Here is a 27,862-nt window from a genome sequence, read left to right on the forward strand (position 1 = left end):
TATTAGAGCTTTTATAGTTAGAGAATTTCAATGATCAGGTGTTGTCATAGAAAGTTATGATGCATGTGGTTTTTCTTCTGAAAGGTGATCTTGTGGTAATGTCACCACCCTATGACAATATTGGTTACAAACAATGTACAATTATAAACGTTAGTTGCTAAAGAGTGTATTATTGGCAAAAAAGACATCCAATTATATTGGCATCACAATCCTACCACCTATGTCATCTGGAGTACTCCAATCATATGATTAAAATTAAGATTAAAAAGAATACAAACTTGGGGACTAAGACAATCAATATTACACAAGGGAATAACAGTGTGATATAACTGCCTCATTAAAAACCTTACCTGTAAAACCCAATGGGTTAAAACCAGGTGAAGGAAAAAAGAGTGCAGCACTAAGCGTACAAAAAAAAAACACGGCATTAAGAAAAACAATAATTACGACGCCCCAACTTATTTTTGTGTGCAGGTATATATCTAGTTCTTCCTAAATTGTAGGAAAGGAAGATTTTAAATTAGCAAAGCCTTCTGTTGCCAAATTCCTCATACGTTCAGCTTCTATGACATTGATCTCCGTTGACGCAAGTGCAGAGAGTAACTCTTTGCTTTGTTGTGCCCATTCAGTGCATTCAGCCTTCAACTTCTGCTTCTGAACATAACATTTGTTCACTACTGACTTCAAATCATCAATTTGTAAAGAGAGTTCATGTATCTGAGCATTGGCAGTTGAAGATTCATTGTTAATGTGGGTCTGTGTGCTCTTTGCACTCTTAAGTTTGTTCATCAGCTCGGTTTTCAAATCAAGAAGTTGATTGTGCTTCCTGAGTAGTTGTTGAGAAGTGGTGAGTCTCATAATGTTGTCATTGAAGAAGTTCTGCACTTTCTCAACAAACTCCTTCACATTCGAAGGTAAGAGTCGTTGATGCTGATTCAGTCCATGAAAAAGAGAAACCAATTTCAATTTGGACTCTTGGTTAGATAGAAGATGGTCAAGGTCTGATGAAGAGTCCATCAAAATCTTCAACTCTTGAAGTAAACTTCTAATGGAATAACTTTGCACTCCAGTAAGAAGCTTCTCAAGTGCAAAAAGTGGGTCTTCCTCGATCAGCTTGTTGATGTCTTCCATTGCTACAAGAGTTTATTTATTCACTTATATTCAGCTTATAAATCTCATGGAAGCACTATCGTTTAGTTTAAGAAAGTAATGGCATGGTGGGAGGAGAAACCTTATAATTTTAAGAAGAAAAATAAATCTCACCAATAGTTTCCTGGGAGTCTCCAATATCAACGTCTTTGGTGGCAGGCATATTGACAACTGAAGAAGAGGGTATGCTTATTTTTCCATCACAAACTTCCTAGCAATTGAAATTAATAAACAAATTATATCTTATGTTTAAAATAAGGAAGGCAACAACTGTGCTGCTGATATGATAAGTTTTAGTTTAATGAGGTAATTTGGTGAGATTCATTGCCAAATTGTATTATGGATAACTTTTTCATAATAGATTCGGTCACCTTAACATTATATTTTAGTTTAATAATGTCTTTGCCATTTTAATTTTTCTTAATAAACAGATTAAAAATAAAATATATTAGGTCCCAATATGTATATTGGACCGGCCCTTGTGACATACTATAAGATGGCGATGAACTTACTAAATGAGTTGATGATGTTATTGTTTTGTCACAAGTTGATGTAGTTCCTTCTTCAAAACTTATCTCGCTACCCTGCTAAATATTAAAAGGATGTTTAAGATTGTAGTATAATTCAATTACTGCATTGAAAATGTGTCCAACAGAATACTAAGAAAATAAGGGAAATGCCTTTTGTTTTGGAGCAACTAATTGCTCATCGATTATTTCTGAAATGGTGGACAAAGTTGCACCTGCTAATCTTTCTGATGCAGAGACCTCCAACTAATTGCATATCATAAAAATGAAAATTAGTTGGAAGTAAAATTTATGTTCTTCATTGTTGGAATAGATTTCTAAGCACCTGCTACTGATTTCTACCTCAGGTGTTTGTTTCATTTTTATGTGCACAGAAAACAATGTGTTTGATTCGAAGACATTTTCATGGTGATTTTATTAAGGTGTGGTTAGCTTGGACAAATAGAATAGTATGGACCTGTGAAGAAGTCAACTTGTGCCATGATGCTGCTTCTGCTTCAATCCAGGCTGCAAATTCTTTAGTGATTTGTGCACTTTGATTTTCATTACCATTACTGTGACCCTTAGAAACTTCTTGAAATTGTCGATATAAACTCTCCATATGCAAATACAAATCAAAATCTATATATAGCAAAAAATTATATAGATTAGCACCATTCTATGTAAATGTTGAAATTGGGTTCTTATTGAATTATTTAAGAAAAACAATGTTCATTGAAAATAAATTGAAGCTATAAAATACCTTTCGGAGGAATTAAAGGAAACTGAGATGCAATAGGATATATGATGCTGGGAGAGGGTTTTGATTTGGAAATTATTTCATCATCCATAGGAAACTGCTCCTTAATATTAGGGCTTAGAGAAACTGAACATGTGTAAAATCATAATATCAAAAGGATGATGAGGTAACATAAGAAAATAAAATTGATCCAAAAAGTCTTCACCTTGATTGTTATTAGTCTGAGTTGTTTCCTGAGAGGCTGCATTATCAATATCTTCAATACTTAACCTGACACTCTGCACAAAATGATAAACATATTTAATTAAGTGGGTAGTATAATTAAATTCCTTTGTTGAAAAAGAGTCATGAGAGTAAAAAGGGTAATGCCTTTTGTTTAAGATCAACTAATTGAATATCTTGGTCATTCTTTGTTCCTGACGTAGAACCCTCTTGAATGCTTTGATCCTGAAAATGTAAATAAGTGGCAGCATATACCTAAAATGATGATCCATTTGTGGAAATTATTAAAGCTGTTATAATAAGTGAAGGTACTCTGAAGAATATTCGGAGGGAGAGGTAGAAGAAGCCAGAGAAGTAACAGCTACAATTTATTCATGATAATTTTCGTATTTCTAACTTAATTGATCTTTCCTCTTTATAACATTCACTTAACATATTTTCAGATTTACATTCTACATTTTCTTTCCTTATTTATGACTTTTATCTAGAATTGTAAAAATATGAATAGCTAGGTGATATTACATTGTTTACCAGAAAAGGTTTGACAATAGTATTAATTTGGTACTGAAGGTTTATCTAAACCAGGAACGTTTGGATTAAATTCTTGCTTTCCTTTTGATGTTTGTTTCTTTTTTTCTCTACAACGTCTGACTCTGACCGACACAATGCTATGGTAATTTCAAGTTACATAAAATAAACTCACCTGCGAAGATGAACCGAGTGATTTTGAACGGGTTGAGGATTTTAATGTCTTGGAATTAGTTAATGCAGTTACTTCTTCAACAGTTATCTCGACACCCTGCTTAAAATTAAAGGATGTTTCAGTTTGTAGTATATATAATTCAATTCCTGCATTGTAAAAGTATAAGAATGAATATGAGCAAAATAGAGAAAATGCCTTTTGTTTATGATCAATGACTTGTATAGGAGGCTCATTTTCTGTTGCTGAAGTGGTAGACAAAGATTCCGCTACAGGTTTTTCTGGCGTTGAACCCTCCAACTGATAGCATAGCATGAAAATGTAAATTAGTTGCACAATATTTTTAAGTAGTTGTGAGTAAAATTTAATTTATTTAATACATGATTTTTAGCTTTAAATTCACAATGACATTGTCATTTATATGCACAATGTGGTGCTTCTGTATTACATTGTCATTTCCATGAGAAGGTTTGATGGACGTATCAATTTCTCCATGTAAATGGTTCGCCAATTCCATGATATCGTCATCTATCTGCCATTCTATAGAAAAATATTATAGAGATTAACATCATTATATAGTAACTCATAAGCATGATAATAAAACAAAATATAGCAACTCATAAGCATAGTAATAATACAAAATGCCACTTTCAATTGCAAATCATCATTTTCAAGTTTAAAGATGTACAACACTGTTTATCTATATGCCTAAATTTTTCTTTTTAGCACATACATGTGGATGTGTACCTCTAATTTAGAAGCTTCAATTGTTTATATCCTTTAACCAACGGGAATAATTTATTAGATCTTGAGATAAATGTGGATACTTTCATTCTAGACCTTAGTAAGAAAAAGGGTTAAAATGTAGAGATTAATTTTAAAAGCATATTATCCTTAAATCTACTCCTCCTTAGTATGTAAAAATATTGGACAAAGTCTGTACCTGACATATAATCAATTGTGTCATTTATAAAGTGTTCTGTTATTGCGTTAGTCAGAGAGAGTTCTTGACAATTTTGGACAAAACGATTTTGTACAGCCTGAAAATGAATTCCTTGGGTCTGGTAGAGGCTTGGAAGGTTGGTAAATGCTACAACTTTCAGATTTGGAAGATTGACTTTCTGATCACCTTCTTCACATACAAATATTTCCTCTAGCTCATGTGCTTCTCTTATGATTAGAGCATCTAGCTCAGGAAGCTCTTTACATATGGAGATTGGAAAGACATTTTCCAACTTGTTGCACCTTTGCACAACAAGTGTTCTTAACTTTAGGAAGCATATCTTTGTTGTAGACATAGAATGTGTGGAGTTTTTATTCTCCAAATCATCTTCAATCATATGCTTCAACTCTTTGCATTCTTCAATTCTTATATGAAGCAACTGAGGTAGACACATTATCATAGAAGTAGAGAAAACAATTTCCAATTTTTCACATCCCAAAATTTTTATCACCTTAAGGTTTTTGAGAAAACGTATATTTTCTACTTTGGGACACAAATTCTCCACGTTCGCACTCAATTCCTGCCACAAATGAATGGGAAATAAATCACACATGCATAAATAAGAGTGACGAAATGGCATAACACAATACTAACCTGATAGAAAAACTAAACCTGATAGAAAAACTAAGTCACTTAAATAGTCTTTATATTTTATCGGGAAAGATAAATATGAATATTGAAAATGAATGTGAGTACACCTAGTACTATACCTAAAAATGGGAGATATTTTATTCTTATTATACAAACCATTGCTAGGAGATGTTTTTGATGGAATCAACTACTTCATCCAACTTTGGAATCCCTCCGAAGAAAATAAAATCATTACGCATCCTCCAAATAAACCACACCCATGTGTGACATATCAAGAGTAACCGCTTGATCTTGTTATTGTTGGTGTGAGCTGTCCTTTACAAGATTGTAGAAGATATTTTAGGAGATATAGTTAGTAATTATTAATTACTCCCTTTTTTGTTATATTAGAAACATGGTTTTACATGTATATATTACTGATTTCCTCTTCTGTAACATTGATCGAGAAAGAATGAGAAATTATGGTATATCAGTTTGACATGGTATCAGCCGCCAGGTCTTAACCCTAACTTGCGGTAACACCCTTCCTCCTTCTTCTTCCATGGCCGACTCAGATTCAACTACCGACAACACAGCCTCGTCCTCTACTCTTGCTGAGTTGACGACAAAAATGACGGAAATTCTGAATTGCGCTTCAGCGCCGCCGCCACAAAGTAATTATGATCATACGGTGGCGCCGATTGGCATCAAATTGGATGGCAGCAACTATCCCCTTTGGTCCCAGGTGGTTGAGATGTATATCTCAGGCAAAGACAAACTGGGATACATCAATGGAGATCTTCCGCAACCTCCTCAAACAGACCCTACCTTTCGACATTGGCGGACTGACAACGCGATAGTGGATGGATAATCAACTCCATGGACTCTTCTCTAATGAGCAACTTTATACTATTCTCCACTGCCAAGTTGGTTTGGATGCAATCGCGACCACATACTTTGACGGCAGCGACACCTCTCAGGTATATGACCTTCGACGACGGGTGACACATCTGAAACAGGCTGGTGGTTCTCTAGAAAAATATTATAACGATCTCCAAGGACTCTGGCGTGAGATCGATTTCCGTCGTCCGAACCCGATAGAATGCCCAATTGATATCCAACACTACAATACCCTTTTCCAAGAAGAACCGGTTTATGTATTTTTGGATGGATTGAATGACCGCTTAGATAATATCATAAGTGATGTTTTACAAATGAAACCTTTTCCAACAGTGCAGCAAGCATATGCACATGTTAGGAGGGAAGCTCTTCGTCAAGCAGTGATGACAGATAACTCCAATGAAATATTCATATATAGATAACTCCTCGCATCTAAGAGTCTCAAATTGCAAAGCAAGCCAAGTTCTCAATCCAAACATAGAGACTCGTCTGATGGCACAAAGTGTTCTCATTGTAGACGTAACAAACATACTCATGAGACCTGCTTTAAAATTCACGGTTATCCGGATTGGTGGACAGACTTTCAGGCTCGGAAGCGTCGTGATACAAGTGATAACGTTAGCAACCCGGTCACACATGTGTCTTACAACGGCTCTGCATTCACTTACCTCTATAAATAGGAGGCTGCGAGGTAGAATCTTCTTCACTCTTAAACCCCCCATTTTGAACCTCTACTGACTTGAGCGTCGAAGTGTCTGCAGGTACACACCCCTCATTCGGTTCAGCATTCACCGGAGTTCTCTCACCACCGTAAACCACCATTTTCGACCAAGCACGCCGACCTACCTTCTGATCATGTACGATCAGTGGCGCCGTCTGTGGGAAATACAAGCTCTCCCCATTTTATACATACAAAAAACCAAAGCTTTCAAATATAAAACCATTGTTGTCAACGGTTCTGCACGTCTTAAAAGCGTGGTCCAATGTCCAAATCAGAATGGACACACCGCTTCTCCATCTTTTGAACCTAGCCCAATGAGGGGAGACTCACCTACGAGCTCCCATCCAGCGGTTCATATGCATGATCAGCCACCTTTCGGCCTTCAACGGCCAGACGAGGTGGCTGACAACTCCACTCCATCAGCTTCATGAACACAAATATAAAATCATTACGCACCCTCCAAATAAACCACACCCATGTGTGCCATATCAACAGTAACTGCTTGATCTTGTTATGGTAACTAAAAATGTCCAAAACACACAATTTACTAAAAGATGGTCTTTCGTTATCAAACACCAACTACACATTTCCCGCCTCAAACACCCGATGCCTCATCAATTTCTCCCTAGTCGGTAACTGATGGAGAAACAATTGCCAAGAGAAAAAAACTTTCAACGGAGCAAGGTTTTCCCAAACCCGTCCTAAAATTTAGTCTTAGCGACACAATCGCGTCGTTTCAATATATTTCTTTTACCGTTTGCTAACTCACGACTAGGCGCGTTGTTTTTACATGAATTGCATAACCTTTCCTTTTCCAAAAATTTCAAAAAAATTATGTTAGTCTCGGAGAATTATCCCAACCATTAACAACAAAGGGTTAGCTTACTTCCGAAGTTCAAGATCACGATAACTTTTGGGGCTTGGTGCGCAAGATACTCATAAATTTTATTTTTTGACAAAAGATACTCATAAATATTCACCATTACAATTTGGTATAGCATAGCCAGTGAGATTTTGAGCCAAATATATATTCCACTCTTTCTACTATAATTCTTTCTATATGTGTGTTCCATGTCGAATGTTATTTTTGCTCGAAATTGTGGCCGTTTTTATGGATTATTGGTTGTATTATCATACACACAAGGCACTTGTTTGCGGACTATTAGTTGTATTATCATACACATGAGGCACCCATTATTATTATTGCTTTATCCTTTGTGAAACCGGTATGACCCTCTGCAATTTTCTTTTTTTGTTACTTATGTGACTTGAATCATGTCACAAGTTTCGAACCTTATAATTATTATATTTGTTTGCTTTATTTTTCAGTTAGATATCTTAGTGAAATAATTGGCATGGTTGGAAATTACATTTGGGAATTTCACTTTGAAATTAGAAACATTTTACATTTGTGGTGGGGTACTAGTAGAACTTGGTTATCAAAACAATAATGTAGATAAAACATCAAAATAAAGGTCTAAAAAAAATAAAAAATTAAAGTCCAACAAAAGTTGGTCTCTTCAAAAAAAAGAAAAAGAGAATTATAAGTTCTACTAGTACCCATTTCTCTTGTTAGCCTACTTTCCCAAAAGTTGGAATCCATAGGAAACTAATTCCAAAATGTTTGTTAGCCTACTTTCCCAAATATATCTCACTTTTAACCTAAGCCACATTATAACTTTGAAAAGACATATATATGTGTGTGTGTGGGGTAATATGTACCTTGAATGTTTGTTTATAATTACTTCAATTTCATAGAAGTGGGAAGAGTAACAATTTGAGCACCATCTGAGGAAAGGTATGTTCCATCATCAAATTCATGTAAATTCTAAGTTATTGCTAATTTTTTCTTGATGATAAGCAATGGTTTAAGTTTTGGGTTGTGATGATGGAGTAATTAACATATGATGTTTTTAGCTATGTTTTTGGTTATTTTCTATGCATTTGAAGGCAAATTAGAAGTCAATCAGAGGAGTTGTCAATGGTTTGAGGAACTTTTTGTATTGTTTTCATTCGGGTCATTGTAATCCAGGTTTATCCTGAATCATGCAACTCTTTATGTTTTTCAAGTCTTTTTAGTGAGAAATCATGTAAATTGGGTAAAACAGGACATCACATGAAGGATCGAGAATATGAAGATTGAAGTTTAATATATGGTTCTTAAAATATATTTGAAGACAATGCAAAATGAAGAAATTCATTTAAAGTTCCAAGGTATCACAAGACGAAAGAACGCTTGAAAAAGGGTCACATAATTCATGCAGGAGGGAGCCCCATCTAGGTGAGGTAGAGAAATCATGTAAATTGGGCAAAACAGGACTATCGGTTTGAATAAAGGTAAACATGAGTTTTAGTTTAAATTACAAGGGTAAAAATGAGATAAAAATGATAAGCTATAAGCTTAAATGCTATTTAAAATAGTGTCTGAATAATAAACTATAAGCTAGTGAAATAAGTTATAAGCTCGTGATGAAAAGTCAGCTACCAAGCATGTCTTTTTTGGAGCTTCTTGGATTATGTTTCAAAGGTTTGGGCTTAGTGACAAACGACATGGTTGACTGAAGGCATGCGTTTGTTCTGGTAGTTTGTCGGTTCTGGTTAATGGGAGCTCAACGGTTAATTTTTGATAAATTTATCACCTAGTGAATATTTTCAAAATATTAATTTTTTATCATTTTTGTTAATTGGTGATTAAAGTTAGGGTCATGATAACATATGCCTTTAAAACCGGACCGCCCGGTTGAACCGCGAACTAGATATATGTCCGGTCTAGATGACCTTCAAAACTAAAATGCATTAGAATTAGGTAGAAAACTGCAAAATCGGTACAAAATCGCAAAAACCGGCTAAAATCGGCGGTTCAGACGGTTGACCAGGTTGGATCGCGTTGCATTTTTTTTCCTATCATTTTCATTCGCATTTGCAATTACAGAAGAATAATAGATTGAAGGCTTAAATGCTCTTTGGGTCCTTTAAGTATTTAGTTGGTATCACTTTGGTCCCTTAACTAAAAAAAAAGATTGTTTGAGTACTTTAAGTTTTTTTTTAGTCTCATTTTAGTCCCTTCTATAAGGTTTCCGTTAGTGTTTAAAAAAAAAAAATTAACTCCTGGACACTTGTCACCTTGTCATTTGCTCTGAGATTTTTTTTTACAAAAAAAAATTTATTTTTTAAAATATATATATATAATTTTAAAAAAATCTCATAGCCAATGTCAAAGTGACACGTGTCACCTTGTCATTGGTTATGGGATTTTTTTTACAAAAAATAAAGTATATATATTTAAAAATATTTTTTTTTGTAAAAAAATAATATATTTTTTTCGTAAAAAAAATTCTCAGAGTCAATGACAAGGTGACACGTGTCCACATTTAACGCTTTTTATTAAACTTAATAGAAAGGACCAAAACGAGACTAAAAAAAACTTACACTACTTAAACAATTTTTTTTTAGTTAAGGAATCAAAAGAGCATTTAAGTCTAGATTGAAAACCACATTCATGAGTAAAAGCAAAAAAGGACCATTGGATGAAGGGAGATTTAAGATAGAAATGGAAGAAAGTGAAAGGAAATCAAAGAAATGAAGTACTGAAACAATCAAATTAAGAGAAGAATTTAATGGCAAAATGACAAGGAATGTGTGTTCAATTAGGATGAGAGAATGTGACTGGCGGCTACTTCTTTCGGTGGGATTTAGTATGGGAAAGGAGAGTTTTGTTCCATGATGAAAAATTTGTTTTTCAGCCATAGATATATTATTTTTATAATTCAATGGTTCAAATCTTAGTCAGGATACCTTCTAGTAACTTTTTAGCAATTCACATGGAAAAAAAATATGAGACCCCACGGTAATTGTTTATTATCATTTGGTTAATTATAATTTTAAGATTAAATCAATTGCATTAATTAAATTATCATTTCGTTAATTATAATTTTAAGATTAAATTAATTTCATTAATTAAATACAACTTGTCATACCCTAAATTTGGACCGTTTAAAATCTTTTTTTGTCCATATTTTAAAATAGTCCACATTTTCTGTTATTCGTTTTTTACTATTTGAAATTCGTGTTCTTTCGTCTTTAATCATTTATAAACTTTTATCTTGCATTTAAGTCCCCGCTTGCATTTTTACAACAATTTAAATCACTTCATCTGTATTTTTATAACACATTTTATAATCTTTTTAGTCATAACAGTCAAGTCATTTTAAAAGGTCTAATCGTATTTTAAAAGTCGTGTCTTTTTAATCATTTCAAACGAAATTTTGGCAAGAAGGTTACTTTGAAGTACCTCATTTTAGTTACCGAAAGGGACAATTTTACTTGTTGTTAATTCATTCACTTTATCTTTATTATTTTTAATTCCACTTATCTAATTTCTTTATTGTTTTATATTCTTATGTTTTTTCCTTTTCATTTTCTCGTTTTTTTATTAAGTCACTTTTTTTTCAAAATTCAAGTTTTCTATTTCATATTATTTTTTATCAAGTCTCTACAAAGTCAAGTTTAGTCTTGTCCACATGTCACATTCTCATTGGTCCTCTAAATCAAAACCCTATTTTACAGTAGTATAAATACCACTGCATTTATTGCAATCAAAGGGGGGGACCAATCAATCACTGTACAGAATCAGTCAGAAAAAGTCAGAATTCTGCAGCAATTATCACATAAACACTATTCACTTTTCTCTCTTTTCTCTTTTTGGATCAAACACCCAAAAATCACAAAAAAATCATGAACATTACGAAGAACACATAATTTCCAGGAGTTCAAATTCGAAGCTGTTCATCACTAACAGCAACAAATCCAAACCTCAAAATAACAGCAACTTGCTTTCACATATTTTTCTTTAACCACAATTCGTTCATATCAAGCAACTCAAACAAGTGAATCGGTGACGAATCAAGTAGGAGAAGGCAAGGCCAGAAACGAACAACAACATCATCGAGTTTTCGATCTGTACCGAAAACGAAGGATAGAGGAGAATTTCGAAGTTTTCCGTCGTTCTTTCTAGCGTTTTTCTCCGATCTGACCAAGGTGACGTGTTTTACTTCTCCTTTTCTTCGATCTGTGTTGTGTTCATATTTGTGTTGATTTAAAAACTTTCTTCATAATTGTTTGTTTAGATCTGGGACGTGTTGTTGTTGTTCTTTGAAAAACAAGTTCAGATTCGAACTCAGTGCCAAAAAGGATATCTAGATCCGAAGTTTTTTTTTAAAACAGAGGTGTTTGGATTTTCCGGCACGGGGGCGCCGCCCTGTTGGGCCGGCAGCCGCCGTGCCGGATTTCAAGCTACTTGTCGGAGAAGAAGGCTGCACTTGCAGACCTTCTCTCACTAGGTTTGTTTAGAGAGACGGAGAAAGGAAGAAATGAAGGAAACCGGTTCAAAATCCTTTTTTATAAGCATATGCGAACCGGTCTGGTTCATCTGAACCGGACTGGTCCATCTGGCTCCTCCTTCCCTTCTTTCTGAACCCTTAGATCTTTCCTCCTATTTTAATCTAACGGTCATGTATGTGTGATCCATGGTGATATTTGTACATCTTCAGATCTAGACTGTTTGATCTCGTATCTGACGGTCAGTGATGATTCTGTTAGATCACACGCGTGTTCTTTGTTTACAGTCTTCTGTGTTCTGTTTTGTTTAACCGTTGGATCTTAAATCCTGTGGCTGTGATGAGATCTTGGGATTCAGATCTGGACCTCTGGATTCATCCAACGGTCCAGATTAGATCCTGCTGAGCCAATTTTTTATTTCTTATTTTTAATTGTCTTTATTTTTAAATACTGTTTTTACACTCTTTTGACATTTTTGTGCTTAGAAAAAATTCCAAAAAAATATTGTTCTCATCATTTTAATTTTCTCTAATTTCAAAAATTCATCCTATTTGTTTTCTTTTAAAATTTTCTTGCTTGTTTCATTACATGCTTTTAATCTCTATATGATGATTTTAATTGTTGCTTGTCTTAAGTACTTGCTTATTATTTCTTATGCTTACTAACGATTTAATTTTTGTCTTGAATCATAGCATGCACATTTAAATTTTCTCATCATTTTATTTTGTCATTCGACTTAGGGTTGTATTTAGGAATTGATGTAATAATATAGGTAACACAAGCACCGACACATGCACCGACACTTCACATTTATTTCTCGTACGACGTTACGTTAGTTTTCACCGTTAGTTTAGAAAAATCATTTTCTCAAAAAAATCAAATATGCAAAACTTCAAAATCATTTTCTTAATAACATTTTTCCTTTATTTTCTTAATCAAATTCTCAATCAATTTTAATTCAACTTCAATCATTTTCAAAATTTAAAATCAATCAACCTCACTCATTTCTTTTATCTCATGCCTTGAGGCCTCTTTCTCTTCTTAAAACCATTTTCAAAAATCTTAAAATCAACCTAACCCACCAAAGAAATTTTTGAGTGGAACTACGTCGGTTTTGATCCCTTTCCCAAAAGGGTACGTAGGCAGAGGACTCGTCCTTCCAAATCAAATAAAAATAACCAAAAACATACTTCTTCTCCCTCCATTCTTTCACTTAGATTTTTAGGTAATAATTTTTCAAGTAAGCAAATGAATTTAGCACAAGATAATCTAGGTAAGAGGTTCCTATGGAATACCATAGACGCTTAGGGTGCTAGCACCTTCCCTTCGCATAACCAACCCCCGAATCCAAAGTCGATAAGGGTTTTTACTCATATTTTCCCTTCCCAAGAATAAAAATCGAGAGTTCAAAGATTGACGATTCAAATCAATTAATGGTTTGATATCCGAAAATCAGGGAGCACACTACTGAATCCCCGTAAATTCAAATTTCAAAGGTCAGTTTCTAATTGAATTATTAATCACCCTCTAAATTATTTATATTAACCGTTGCTTTGACAGTTTTACCCCTACATCACACACTAACTCTCCCTTTCTCCGCCTCTCCTTCATCAAACACTAACTATCATTCATCATCATCTTCTTCATCAAACCACTTCAGATTTGTTTCTTTTCCTCTCCCTGAATTTGCATCTCTCTTGTCACATATCAATCAACCACACTCCTTTTTAGCATCAACAACATATAATACACATTTCTCTTTTGCTGAAACAATCCAAATCTAAAAATAAAACAATCTACAAAAAAACAAAAAATTACCAACCCAAGAAAGGATTCAACTTTGAATGACTCAAATCTAGAAAACCCCAACTCTAAATCCGGATTCAACCTCATGAATTAAAAAACTCATGCTTGCATTCACATAGAGACAATGATATACAAGGATTTTAAAAACATTATGGAACCCATTTTTTCTTATTATGAAAATCCCTAAATTGATTTTATGCCTCTTGGATTTTCGATTTTTGGTTTTTTTGCTCAGCTGTGTTTAGCCATGAAGAACTTCTCCTAACTTACAACTTTTATGTCTGAGTTAGAAGGCAAACATGATTTGAAATCTGATATAAAGGAGGGGGTGAATTAGTAAAAGGACGGATAATATTAAAATATGAAAGCTGAAGTTTTTTTTGTTTGAACTCAACAAGTGACAACCGCCAGACATAGTTTTAAAACTCGGCTCGGTCATCGACTCGACATAGGTACTGGGTCACTGAGTCGATGGTCGAACCATTGGGTCACTGGTTGAACCGCATGACTGAATCGGATCAAACCGGATGACTCGATAAGATAACCCGGTGTTTAAATTAAATTTGTATAGATATTTAATCAGATTAAATCATATTAAACCGATGACTCAGTCACTGCAAAATCTAAAATAGTAACACATAGAATATAAAATAAATATCCAACAAACATAATTAATTATTATGAGCTTTAAACAAAATATTTGAGCTTAATAATTATATATGCTTATATTTTATTTTTGAAATAATTATATATGTTCATGTTTTTTACAAAGATTATATACATTTATATGTGAAGTTTTATTAGACGGAAAAAAAAATTGAAGGTAATTGCTTTATAGTAAATATTCCGAAAATACGAAATGATGTTTACCCAAAACATATGTTATTATAACTATGTTGAAAGAAAATTAAACACAAAAATAATTGGTGCTTAAGTGGTTGGGAGCATTTTCTATAATAGGAGGGTCACAAGTTCAACTCCCACTTATGCCATTTTTTACAACTTAATATTCAATTAAAATTTGGTATTGCTTCAGACAGGTCCGGTTCAGATAGAACCGCCGGGTCACTGGTTTTTATCGGTTTCGGCCGAGTTGCACCGGTTCACACCGAACTGATTGCATAACCAATCCAAAACTTAGACCGGACCGGTTAGGGGTCCGGTTCACGGTTCAACCGGTCGAACCGGCCGATCTGGTCCGAGTTTTAAAACTATGCCGCCAGGTATCCTTAAAAACTAGACTTTCCCATCATGGGAAAAAAACAAGCATTTCCCATGCTAAATCTCACCACTTCTTTCACTAACAATTTTAGGGTTCCCGCTTACAAGTAGTACCAAGTGGGTTATTGGGCCAAACATGTAAAGATGGGGCATGGGTCATTTTAGAATTTTGCTCTTCTCCCAACATAATTTGCTTACTCCCAACTGTAAAATCCATAATGTCCCCCTGTATAAGTTAAGTCATGTTGCATGAGTTAACTTATGTTCGTGCTATACTCCGTATGAGTTAACTCACTTTAGTTTTAAACACTCCAAAAGCTATGAAATTGTTTTGCAAGCAGGAAAATACAAAGAAGAGCGGTAAACATTGTTGTCAAATAGACATCGTTGTGGTCCTAAAAATAACAATAACAATAGAAAATAAAATGAAATAAAACAAACATGAAATCAAAATATGCGGCTTCGTAGTCGGCGTGAAGGAGCTTCCGGGAGGGGAAAATCACGAAGATACACAATTTTGGTTAATTTGTTTCATTTTCTTCTATTCAGGACTATTAGATTACTTCCATCACTATTTTTTTTTAAGTTCTATCATTTATGTCATTGTGTCAAACGTTTTATTTTTTATTTTGTTGACTTTAATGCCTTTGTTTCTTTCTCCGGGGAGAGGTCTATTATTAAGAAAGTAGATGACTGAGCTATGTCATAGGTTTTGGAGTGTTTAAAACATGTATAACATCTCTGTGAGTTAATTCACGCGGAGTATAACACGTATGTGAGTTAACTCATGCAGTGGTATTTTCAGAAGTTTTGTTGGAAATGAGCAAAAATTGTTGGGAGAAAACCATTTTTCGTCATTTTAAATTTCAAAAAACCAATACCCATAACTACATAACATGATTTTATTCTTGCTTTACTTGTTAAATATTTTAACTTTTTTTTTTTTATCAAAAAATGTATATATATTATTTATTTATTGTTGAATTTTTTTTATGTCTATATGAAATATTTTACTTATACAGAAATTTTTTGGATATTTGTTTTTTTTTTTATCATAGAATAATATAAATATCGTTATATACAAACTATTGGTTGAACCTCGGTTGGACCCTTGAACCCATATCTACACCGGTTTAATGTCCGATCCGATTTTAATTACCTTGATTGTAACACCCCAATTTTTAATATTATTTTATTAATGTAATTATTATTATTAGTAGCCGTAGTAGTATTGATTGTTTGACATTATTATTTTTAGTTGTATTAAATCAGTTGCTAACATATATGGATCAGGTTGTTTAGTTAATTGGGATAGAGACATTGACTTAATATACATAAACTAGAGCTCTAATCAATGGTAGCTGTTTATTTTTTTTGGGTCAGTAGTCTAATGGTTAGAGCTCACACAACAATTAAATTGTGGGGAAGTGAGGTGTCCGGGGTTCGAACCCCGGCCCCTGCATATAATATGCAATTTAGAGTCGAGTTAGGGAAATTGCATTCATTGTGATTTAAAGATGGGTTAAATCAACAACATACCTCTGATATCCAAAACCGGTACGACATGTGCATATAGAGTCGAGTTAGGGACATTGCATTCATTGTGAAGCATATTTGAAGAGATAGTATATTCGAAGATGTAGTATATTTAAATATGTAGTGGATATAAATCAGTAATATGCCTCTGATATCCAAAATATTTCAAGATGTAGTGAATTTTATTATATATTTGATGAAATGTAATTTGTAAGTTATTTGATGATGTGTCATTTAATGATGTGTAATTGATGTGCTATTTGAAGCTGTTTAATTAAAGGATGTGTTATTTAAAGAAATGTAACTATTTTAAGATGTGATATTCAATGATTCACTTCTAAATGATTGTGTAATTAAAATATATGTTATTTATAGAAGTGAAACTATTTTAATACGTGATATTCAATGATGTGCTTCTATATGATTATATGTGAATGATCTGTATTTTACTAATGTCTACTTGATAATCTGAAATGATGTTGATGTTTAGATGTTATTATAAGACGTTAATTGGTGCCTATTGATTTTTATTAAATAAACGTTCATATTTAAATGTGAATATCATATGTCATTTGTGTTCTTTTATCTAAATCTATACATGTGTTTATGCATCTCTTGTGTTGGATATATTCCCATGCTCTAGTTGCGGGTTGGGACCTACGCCTTTCTGGTGTAGATTTGCAGGAAGAAGGAGTTTAGTAGCAGTGAGGCTCTGAGGGTGGCTCTGGAGCCTACTCGTTTACTTATCGTTTTTGGAGTCTTTATCTATCTCCGAGGATGGCTTTGGAGCCTACTTGTTTACGTATCGCTTTTAGGAGTCTTTATCGAGTCGATGCTCTGATCTGTGACACTAGGGATTGAGAATTTTTAGTTTAGATTTTGTTTCAAAATTCGTTTTGAATTCAGTTTTGATGTTAATACAAATGACATGATAGTTATTTTGATGTTCTAAAAAAAATGATTATGCTGCCACGTTTTTAATTTAAATGAAGTGTGACACCATTGCATGTTTAATTAATGAGAAAATTACACTCCCCTTCCCTAAGAGAAACATGAATTACACTCCCCTCCCCTCTTATGATAAAATATACACTTTTCTCCTTTGAAAAGTAAAATTTATACTCCACTCCCATATAAGATGCTTGATAATTAAATATACACTACGCTTTAATCTATTTTGAAATAAATAAATATTTTTATGATATATACTAATGTTGAACCACCATTTAAGAAAAATAAATTCATTTATTTATAATTTAAATGTCAATGATAATTAAATTTAAATATTTTGCTATTGATTTTGTAATTTAGAGTATAAAATTAATTTTTAAATAACTATCCTTTATTATCTTTAGTAATTTTTCACATATTTTAATTTTATTTTGGATTACTTCAAAATTTATAATAGAGTTTAAAACTACATGTTAATGATGTAATATCCCGCTAAATTCTAAATAGAGTGATATATCAGTTGAATGTGTCATAACAAAAATAATTTATGAAGAGTTAACTATATATTGAGAAATTTGAAGACATCCGGTGGATATCTCACACATTATCCCAACGGACTTGAAAAATTACATGGTTACGAGTAACCGATGGTAATTGTGTCTTTTCGCTTGAAGGGCATTTAGGTAAATATTCATTCATTCTACATTCTTCTACACTTCTCTCAATAGTCACAAACTTTTTCCTCCTCTCTCCACTCTACACACACGTCCTCACCCCCAGGCCTTCAATCCTCACAAATTAATCCAAACAAGAGTAATCAATTCAACATGCCATGGTTCTAAGTTAATCCTTACCATTATTAAACTCTAATTCAAGCTTGATTTCTCCTACCTTTCTCCCTTTAGTCAGCCGAACCTCCTTCTTCTTTTAAGGAAGTTGATAATCTTGCAAGGATAGGGTGATTTAAGCTTTGTATGCAAGGGTGAGTGAAGTTGATGATAATTTCTATTTTGGTTGCTAAGATCAAAGTTTGAAGTAAAAGCTCAAGTTGGGGAAGCTTATTCTAGTAAGAGTTATTTTAAACAAGGTGAAAATCCTAAATTTAAGCTTGAATTGAATTGTTATAGATTGAATTGTTGATTAAGCTTTATGGGTATGTGAATTGTGTGAAAGATAGGATTTCTATGATAACTTTCATGTTAGAATAGATTGGTTCATGAAAGGGGGTAATTAGAGAATTGTTGTTGATGATCATTGTTGATGGTTTATTAAGTAAGATGAGTTGGTGATCAAAATGTAGTATTATTGTTAAAAGTGACTGTACTTGAACCTTATGAAAATTGGGTAAAAACTTCGTATGGCATATTTGTAGTATATTCATCATATATATTGTTGTGTTATCTGGAATTAAGTAATTATCGGAGTTTCAGATTCTACACTTAATTCACTTCAGTTTGGATATAAATTTTGTATGTTTTGGATTAGGAATGGATTCAGAAAACGCGTTTGAAGGTTGGAATTTTATGCTGAAAATTTGCCTACGGGTTTGGCTTGGATTTGTCCGAAATAAGCTAAAACGTGAATTTAAATTGGGGGAATGGTTCCAGAACTTAATATATATGTTCAAAGGGTTGAATAAGTGTTTGTTTTGAAGTTGAAATACATAAAGTTAGAAGCTGACGTAAAAAGCCGCAATAAACTGTTTTTGCAGAAAAGCGACTATGAAGCTGACAAGAGTTTATTTGAGACTTAAATGGTGTAGATAATTGAGGAAAATGTCAAGGTAAGTTCCTTAGTTAGTTAACTCTCCCTTTGGGGGTAGTTTGAATTCATGTCATTGAAATTGTATTATTTACTTTTACTCAATACCAAAGAGGTTTTAATGCTTATGCAAAGTGTCGATGATATCAATTATGAAAGTGTTGATGATATGAATTGGTTCTAACAATAAAATACTAAGCAAGAAAATTGATGTATATACTTATAGAAATGATTTGAAAGAAAAATTGAAATGAGTAACATGCTCAAAGAAAAAAAAAATAAAAAAAGAAAAAAAAAATCTGTTTGCTACAATGAAGAGATAATGTAGCCTATGAGGTACGGCTCATAGTAACAAATGACAAAAATCTGTTTGCTACAACGAAGAGATAATGTAGCCTATGAGGTACGACTCAGTAACAAATGTGAAAACTCCGTTTGCTACAACGAAGAGATAATATAGCCTATGATGCACGACTCATAGTAACAAAATGAAATAGTTATCGTTCACAACAACGAAGAGATAAATATGCACACAGTGAAATGTATAATTAATGACATTAACTTTAAGTCAAGAATTATGATTATGAGTATTTGTATGAATAAGAATATGACATTATGATATCATTATGATAGTATTCTTGGTAGCGATTCTAGTTATTCCCGATCGCTCAATTATGTAGGATAAGGACTGTGTAAACCCAAAATGGGTTGAGTTTAGAACAGATGTTGATCCTAGGTACCCTGAGATTGCCTGCATCCTAGGATAGGTGGAACTCACTGAGACATCTTGTCTCACCCGAATCCCTTTTATTTATTTTTTCCAGATATTTAGGTTACTGGACGACATAATGGTTCGTGATGAAAAAGCAGAAGTCGCTGAACCATACAAAGTTCAAGTTAGTGGTCTTATTGCAGAGGTATATGAAGAGAATTTTCTATATCTTATTCAGAGGAAATTTTTATTATTGTAATTTTAATGTATTCAATGCCAAGTTTAACACACATGCTAGATATCCTAGGAAATGTCTAGTAGGGGTGTTACAAATGAAATTGTGAATAAAAAATAGCAAAAAATATGTATTCACAAACATTAATAGAAATAAATGGAAAGATCAGGTGGGTACCTTATTGGAATAATTAGGACCGATGAAATCACCAATAGATGTAATATCAACCTTGGAGCACGCTACTAGTTCAACTAGTGTCAAAGGTGGCAACGTTGTGCAATAGTGTTTGGTACACATGCCGATTAAACTTTGGAGTCTATGAAGCTTGAGATATTTCAAAGCTGGAAGATGAAGGTGGGTCACCTCATTATTGTGGTTTTGGTGATGATCAGTAGCATCAATGTGCCCAAATATGTATTCCAATTTCTCACAAGAAAAGACGAGGAGCTCTTTTAATTTTGGGAAGACATTGTTTCCCCAATTATTTCCACCACTGCCATCTTCAATGTCTACTATTATGTGCTCCAATTCATCACAATTTACAATATCCAAGCTCTCCAATGACAATTTTGATGCAACAGACATTACAAACACTGATTTTATCTTTGGAAGTCTATACAGTGTCATCTTTTTAATATTGCACATGATATGTGATTTTGAAAGACATTGAGCACGTTCCCATAAGTTATGAAAATATGAGCTCGATTCCTGCGATATAATCCGAACTTAAATCAAACCAAACAATCACTTATTGTGTGCATAAAAATAAAGGGAATGCAAGCATTTTAACTTTTAATATATAGTACAATAGTAGTTTCAAAACTGTCACGTTTTCATTATGCTTTTTTTTTTTTTTTGGGTGGACAAGATTCCATCATCAGACTTTGTAAATATTATGCATTATCGCTACCGTTTTTATCGATAAAAATGGTAGAAGTTTCAATTATATTAAAATATTTTTTTGAAGAAAATAAAAATTAAAAGAAAAAATTAAATCTTTCAAAAAAATAAAAAGAAAAAATGTTACATAAGAGTTTGAGCTGGATTTTTCATTTTTTTTATTTAACTCTTCATTTAAACTATTTAACTCCCTTCATTCCTTTTTAAGACCATCTAAAACGGAGCACCCCACTTTGAGTGTTTAAATGAGTTCTCTTTGTCCACATAACTTATTTTACAATAATACTTAATAAGCACCGTTTTTCTCCAATCCAGAACCGAAAAGAAAATTAATAAATAGGTCGTACAAATAATTTTATATCATTTTAATTCAACTAAATTTTATTTATTTCATTATGATTTATTAAATGGGGTGGAGAGAGGGTGCTTCCATAACCACTTTTTTCTCATAGGCACCCAAATATTATACTCCATAATGTGGGTGCCTATTTAGTATGGTGCTAAATAGGTGAAACACCAATCATTGTGGATGGCCTAAGTCTCCTTTTGAAATGGTAATACCAAATTAGGGAAGTGGATTTTTGCACTTTTTCCAATTATACCCTCATTTAATCTACTCATAAATTCCTAATTTTTGCACAAAATTTCTCTTGAATAAATTTAGTGTGTTATCTTTATGTCTTATAACAAACAATTGTCAGGTACTCTCTTTCTCCAACAAATATTTTTTTTAAAGAACAATTTTTTTCTACACACTTTATCTCTCTCGCATAACAAACAATTATATCATAAAAACAATTATAAAGAAATAGTAGACTTTAGGTAAGATTTTTGTTATTCCAATTATATCCTTAAACAAATTTTTCAATAATAATACTTTATTGTTGATGCCATTGAAAGAGATAAAATTTGATATTATATTTGTTATATTATTGGTATAATTTAAAAAGATAAACATGTTTATATCATTTGAAATCGGAAACATCTATGTATAATTAAATCAAAATTTAACCAATTTTATAAAAAAATATTGTTCATGTATAATTTCGTTAGCGCATCATCAAAAAGAGCAGATACACTGACATGAAGTGTCCATCCGAACCTTTTTTTTTTTTTTTTTTTTAATTAGAGTGCCCGTCTGAACACTAGTGTGTGTATTCAAAAATTTAGATTCTTTTTTTTTTAAATAGACCGATATTAAATTATGCAAAAAAATAAATAAATAATTCAAAGCAATGTGTTTGAGCAGTCTGGCCGATAAATATTTGATAAAAAAAAAAGTCTGGCCGATAAATATAAGACGTTTGTGCTAGATATCTATTGAAATAAAAAATTGTCATGGACTAACTAAAAACAGAAACTATAAATGAAAATATGAGATGTTGTTACCAGGGTGATTGAGCAGTCTTTCGGTTGATCCTTAGAAACCAATGACATTTTAGTACTTGTGCTGCCTCTCGATTTGTTTCCGTAACAACATATTTGACTCCAAGAGAATGTATTAGATTTGACTGGTTCCAATTTTGTTTGTGGCTTGGAAATGGAATTAGATGACCCTTTAATGGATGAAGGCTCTGGAAATATGTCGATGAAATTTGGCACATCATCAAGCTCCAATTGTTTTAGTGAAGCGAGTTGGGCATCTTGGTGTTGGCCAAATATGTATTTCAGCTCAGCACATTTTTGTATACCGATATATTCTAGTAACAAAAAGTCTCCAGCAGAGTAACATGGAAGTACAAATTGTAATTTGGGGCTGTCATAAATACAGAGAAATTTCAAATTTGGAAACATTGAGTTGCAACTATTGTTATTATCATTATCACAATCAGTTGTAATTATGTTTTCCAATTTCTTGCAATGAAATATTTTCAATGTCTCCAATAGCAGCAGGCCTCTAGAAGTTGACATATCAAAAATAGAAACCAACATAGAACATGAATCTAAAGTCACGGTTTTTAGATTGGAGAAGACACTTGGTACTTGAGAATTTATATGTTTAGTGTCTACCAGGCACTGTACTTGATGACAATTTCTCAAATAAAGTTTAATTAGATCATTCATACCATTATCTATAGAAACAATCCCAGGCATGAGATTTCTCCATCCCTTGTCGATTCCTTCCAAATGAAGAAGCTCTGTTGTTTCCATCAAATACTTAAATGTTGCTTCTGAGAAATAATCCCATGTCAAAGACACACCTCTTGATATTGTATCTTTCATCTTATAAGCATAATCGGTGTTATCGCTGAGACAATATCTTTGCAATGTTGGTAAGGTTATTTCCTTACAAGAATCATTGAAACTATTCAAGAAGTACAATTCTTCAAGTGATGTGCATCTTTGGATAACTTCAAATGGGTTATTATTTCTAATATAACACTTTTCCAACGTCAACAATCTAAAATTCTTCAATTTTTCAATTTCATGAGGAAGTTCATCAATTGCACAATGAGTCAATTCAAGAGTCTCAAGACTTTGCAGGCCTCCAAAAACAGAAATGTCACTCAAATCAACTTGTGCAAATGATAGAGAACGAATATTCGACAATAGCTCCATTGATTGTGGTAATGATAGAGGATGAGGATAAGAACTATGGCCTGATAAATTCAAAACACGAAGCCTTGGAATATTTTTAAAGAATGAAATGGGGATTTGCAAAAAGCCCTTCATATGCATGTCGCCAATTAGAATCTCAAGTTCAGAAACATCAAACTTATTTGCAAATAAATCCCTAAGATTTCCTTCGCATATCAAATATTTGATTTTCTTATCGCTTTCAACCAGTGACTTTTGACTTTTGTTGGAAAAATTTACTATCTTAATCTCATTCTTTCCTATCAATTGAGCTACTTCACGAACCAAGTCATGCATTTTCACATATCCTTCCTCTGCCTCCAACAATAAACATGAATCTAAGAGTTTATTTTTTGATGCAGTTGCTTGAGTTCGAGCATCTTCGTAACTACCATAATCATCCCCAAAAAGGCCAACTCCTATGCCAAGCCTGGTTAGAACTTCTGTTGAGATTTCTGCATTTTCTGGGAATGTAGAACATAAGAGGAAAAGTCCCTCGGCTTTTTTATCCTTCAGAAAGTCATAGCTAAACTTCAAACATTTATAAATATCAACCAAATCATCACCAACATCGCCCACGGACACAAGCTTCTGTAAGGTCTTTAATGAAATGTCCCACTCTTCACGGCGTTTTTGTCCCTTCAAACTGCTAGCAACAGTAGCAATTGCAACTGGTAGTCTTTTGCATTCAGTTGCAATTTTACGTCCCTTCTCGAGGATACTTTGGGAGGAATTATCAGTTAGATTAGCATGCAATTTGAACATACTCCATGCCTCTTCTTCATTCAAGAGATCTAGTTGAATTTTGTTTTCACATACCATTTGGTTGCATACCCTCAGATTGCGTGTGGTTACAAGTACTTTGCATCCTTTGTGATTATCACTCTTTGGAATCCCTATGTCATCAAAATTGAGATTTCCCCACACATCATCCAATATCAGCAGAATTTTCTCACCATTGGTTAATCTGCTCCACAATTCTTTAGATCGGTCTGATTCACTGATGCCCTTAAATTCCAATCCTAAGGGTCCAGCAATGTCATCTTGAATCTTTTTTATATCAGGAGTAAATGACACTTTGGTATCGATAACATGCTTGAATTGCTCTGGTGTCTTAAGTTGTTTACCCACTTCTTTTGCCAATGTAGTTTTTCCTGTGCCCCCCATTCCTTGCAATCCAGTAATATAATTGTTGTCATCTCTTAGTGCATCCAAAAGCTCTTCGTATTTCAACTTTCTACTTTCAAAAGAAATGTAATATTGAGAAGAATAACGCTCAACACCTGGAAGATGACGATCAAGTTCAACATTTTCAAATTTCTCTTCCATTAGTTTTCTAATTTCCTTTGTCTTTGTCAACAAGTCTTCTCCCCTTTTATATCTCCATATAAAATCAGGACAAAATCCAAGAAAGCATCTCTTGTTTGGCTCGGTGTTCTCTTGAATGAGCTTGTTAGCCTGTTCTTCCCAAAATCGAGCATCATATTTGATACCTTTTCCTTTATTGGTAGCCACTTGAAACTTTTCCCTCATAGTTTCCTTTCCTGCTTCCAACTTATCCTTTTCTTCATTGAATTCTTTAACAATGCATGTGAAGCAAAATATATTGCGTGATTTTTCTATTGCCTTGTTTAGCACTTTCTCCGTAAGTGTCGTCCCCAAGTTTGTCAGGAAACACTCCATCTAAATCAATGTCAACATAATAAAGTTAGCAATACAAAAACTATATTTGGCTTCTTAAATACTCAATATAAAGTTTTCGTCCGATTTAGTTCAACGGGTAACAAATATAGGATTAAAGGCAAGAAGACCAGAATAAATAAAGGTATATATACCTAACTAAAAAAATTTACTACGTAAGAACAATTTTGGAGGGTTTTTTGTCCTAATAATAAAAAATATCACAATTTTAAGGTGTTTTTATCGCTCAAAATACTTTTTTTTAACCCTTTTTACAATTTTCTATGAGGATAAGTTTGTAGAAATATCCAAAAAAAACTTACAACAATCAATGGTTGCATCAAAATTTTTTGGTTTTTTCCCTTAAGAGAAATGAAAAAATAAAATGTGTTTACGAAAAAAATATAAGTTTGTTGGGACAGATGTGTTTAACATTAACCCTTAAGAGTTTTGATGATAACAAAGTATTTAAAATTTTCAATTGGATATTGTAACGCCCACTTTCGTTTAATTAATTATTTAATCGAGTTTATGCAATTATATTATATTTTTATAATATATATGTGAGTTTTGTTGAATTAAGATGATTTAAGTTGATTTGGATAATTTGATGTGTTTTGATAAGATTATGAGACTTATTTTATTGTTAAATAAAATAAGATTTGATAAAAAAAATAAAAATATTTAGTTGAGGGCTATTTTGAGATTTTAGAGAGTTTTGGGGGAGAAAGTGAGATAAGATAAGATATTAGGAAGAGGTATATAAGAGTTAGACCTAGTTTTAGAAAAACATTGCTGTACGTACGTTTTTGAGAAAAGGGAGAAAAAGCCAAGAGAAGAGAGAACCAAGAGAAGGGCTGCGATTTTCTTCATACAAGGTAAGGGTGAGACTAATAATTCAGTAATGTTAATTGTTGTAATTCTGATGATCAATTGACAAAGTTAGGATCGATTTAGAAAAGTTTTGGAATTAGGTCAGAACCCTAAAAAGTGATGATCAAACGGTAAAATTGTGTTAGATTGATGTAGAAACCGTCCTATAACCTTAGAATATGTTTAGGATGAATTCTGAGATTGAAACTAAGCTTAGAACTCTGTTAGATGATGATTTTCGTGTAGAAAGTGCATTCTGTCCGAGCCAAGATTCATCGCTCGCCATAGCGAGCTATGATCCTCGTCTCGCGAGGGATGAAGTTCATCGCTCGCCACGCAAGCCCTTTCCCTTCGCCTCGTGAGTTGCAAGTCGTGACTCGCCACGGCGAGCAACCCTACTCGCCATAGCGAGCTTGACCAGAATGCTTGACATTTTCTGAGTTTATTACTTCTGAGTTGAACCTTAGATGCCTTTGAGTACCTTTAGGTGCCTACTATTGATTAGAGAATGATCTGGAATGAGATTGAACCTGGAACAACCTTCGTTGGGAAGCTGGCTTGTACTCGCCATGGCAAGCAGATGCTCTCGCCTCGCGAGCACTTCCAGAATTGAGTGTTTTAGTGGATTATGAGACCTGAGTTGTTTGGATTGGTTAGAAAGGAACTTTAGGTACATAGTGTGACCTATTAAAGATAATGATTATGAACTGTGAAGCTTTATGAATTGTTATATGATTATGAAGTGAATTATGGATTGAATTATACTTACTTGAATTGTTGTTGAATGATCAAGAAACTATTGAGAATGATTTGTTATTTAACTTGATGTGATTTGATTATGCTGCAATTGTTATTTAACTAAGTTGCATGATTATGAATAAGTTGATGATGAACTCCAAATTATTGGAAGTATAAGTGATAAGTTGATTAAGGTGTTTTGTTGTTAAAGTCCGTGCATTAGCATTCATTGAGCTTTGTCCTCACCATGATTAGGAGCTTTGTCCTCCGCACGTTTAGGAACTTTGTCCTCCGCACGATGAAAGTATATTAATACTTATGATGACGATTGGTACCACATGCATATAAGAGTCTAAGTTGCATTGTTGCATTGTCGAGTCTAAAGTTGTTTATGCTATTGACGAAGATTGAAGTTGTGATTATGTGATAAATGTTTATCAAAGATGCTATGTTGATTAAAGCTGATTAAGATGTTGATTATGATTTGAAATTACATTGATTAATGTTATTGTGTTATGAAATCTCACCCCTTCTGCTTGAAAATGTTGCTCTTCATATGAGTAACTTGCAGGTGATCGTGCTTAGTGTGCAGTTGCTGTTTGTGAGTGGCCTTACCTCACTGTGTCGTCTAGGTCGCTCTGATATGTAATGGGATGGGGTGTTTGGTATGCATGCTTCATTCTCTTACGTGACTATTATGTTATTTTTATAATGTTATGGAATAACTGTTGAAATATTTTGATGGGGCCTACGTGCCAAAACCTTTTATGGATTATGAAATAATTTCCGCTGCAATGTCTAAGTTATTTGGTTAAATTGTTATTTAACTGGTTTGGATTATGTTAAATGTGATATCCCGTTTGTTTATGCTGTTTACTCTGATAATTGTTTAAGAAATTTTCATATTGGGAAAAAGGGGTGTTACAATTAGTATCAGAGCAGGTCGGTCCGTCCGGTCAATTAGAAGAGTCTTGTTGAGTCTTAATAATATTTATATTACTATC

General features: G+C 33.2%; 1 protein-coding gene and 1 long non-coding RNA gene across 4 annotated transcripts in view; one reads left to right on the top strand and one right to left on the bottom strand.

Annotated features, from left to right (window-relative positions):
- Positions 1-228: 228 nt before the first annotated feature.
- The window catches only part of LOC25479932 (uncharacterized), a 44,221-nt gene continuing 16,587 nt past the window's right edge, over positions 229-27,862 (bottom strand). The window contains exons 3-16 of one of the 3 annotated variants that reach the window (XM_024774652.2): positions 22,380-25,250; positions 20,268-20,798; positions 4,281-4,860; positions 3,786-3,877; positions 3,536-3,637; positions 3,341-3,436; positions 2,785-2,862; positions 2,621-2,693; positions 2,419-2,541; positions 2,134-2,297; positions 1,830-1,922; positions 1,662-1,733; positions 1,264-1,360; positions 229-1,133 (exon numbers count right to left, since the gene is read on the bottom strand). In XM_024774652.2, coding sequence (XP_024630420.2) covers positions 493-1,133; positions 1,264-1,360; positions 1,662-1,733; positions 1,830-1,922; positions 2,134-2,297; positions 2,419-2,541; positions 2,621-2,693; positions 2,785-2,862; positions 3,341-3,436; positions 3,536-3,637; positions 3,786-3,877; positions 4,281-4,860; positions 20,268-20,798; positions 22,380-25,250 — 5,613 coding nt within the window. In that variant the 3' untranslated portion in view covers positions 229-492. The remainder of the gene's footprint in view (positions 1,134-1,263; positions 1,361-1,661; positions 1,734-1,829; positions 1,923-2,133; positions 2,298-2,418; positions 2,542-2,620; positions 2,694-2,784; positions 2,863-3,340; positions 3,437-3,535; positions 3,638-3,785; positions 3,878-4,280; positions 4,861-20,267; positions 20,799-22,379; positions 25,251-27,862) is intronic. The other 2 variants (XM_039832435.1, XM_039832434.1) reach the window with 2 other exon arrangements.
- LOC112418347 (uncharacterized) lies at positions 17,938-20,200 on the top strand. Its single transcript, XR_003008583.2, has 3 exons — positions 17,938-18,469; positions 19,094-19,165; positions 19,968-20,200. It is a non-coding gene; the product is annotated as an uncharacterized lncRNA (long non-coding RNA).

The sequence above is a fragment of the Medicago truncatula genome, chromosome 3 (genome assembly GCF_003473485.1).
Source record: "Medicago truncatula cultivar Jemalong A17 chromosome 3, MtrunA17r5.0-ANR, whole genome shotgun sequence".
Taxonomy (NCBI): Eukaryota; Viridiplantae; Streptophyta; class Magnoliopsida; order Fabales; family Fabaceae; genus Medicago; species Medicago truncatula.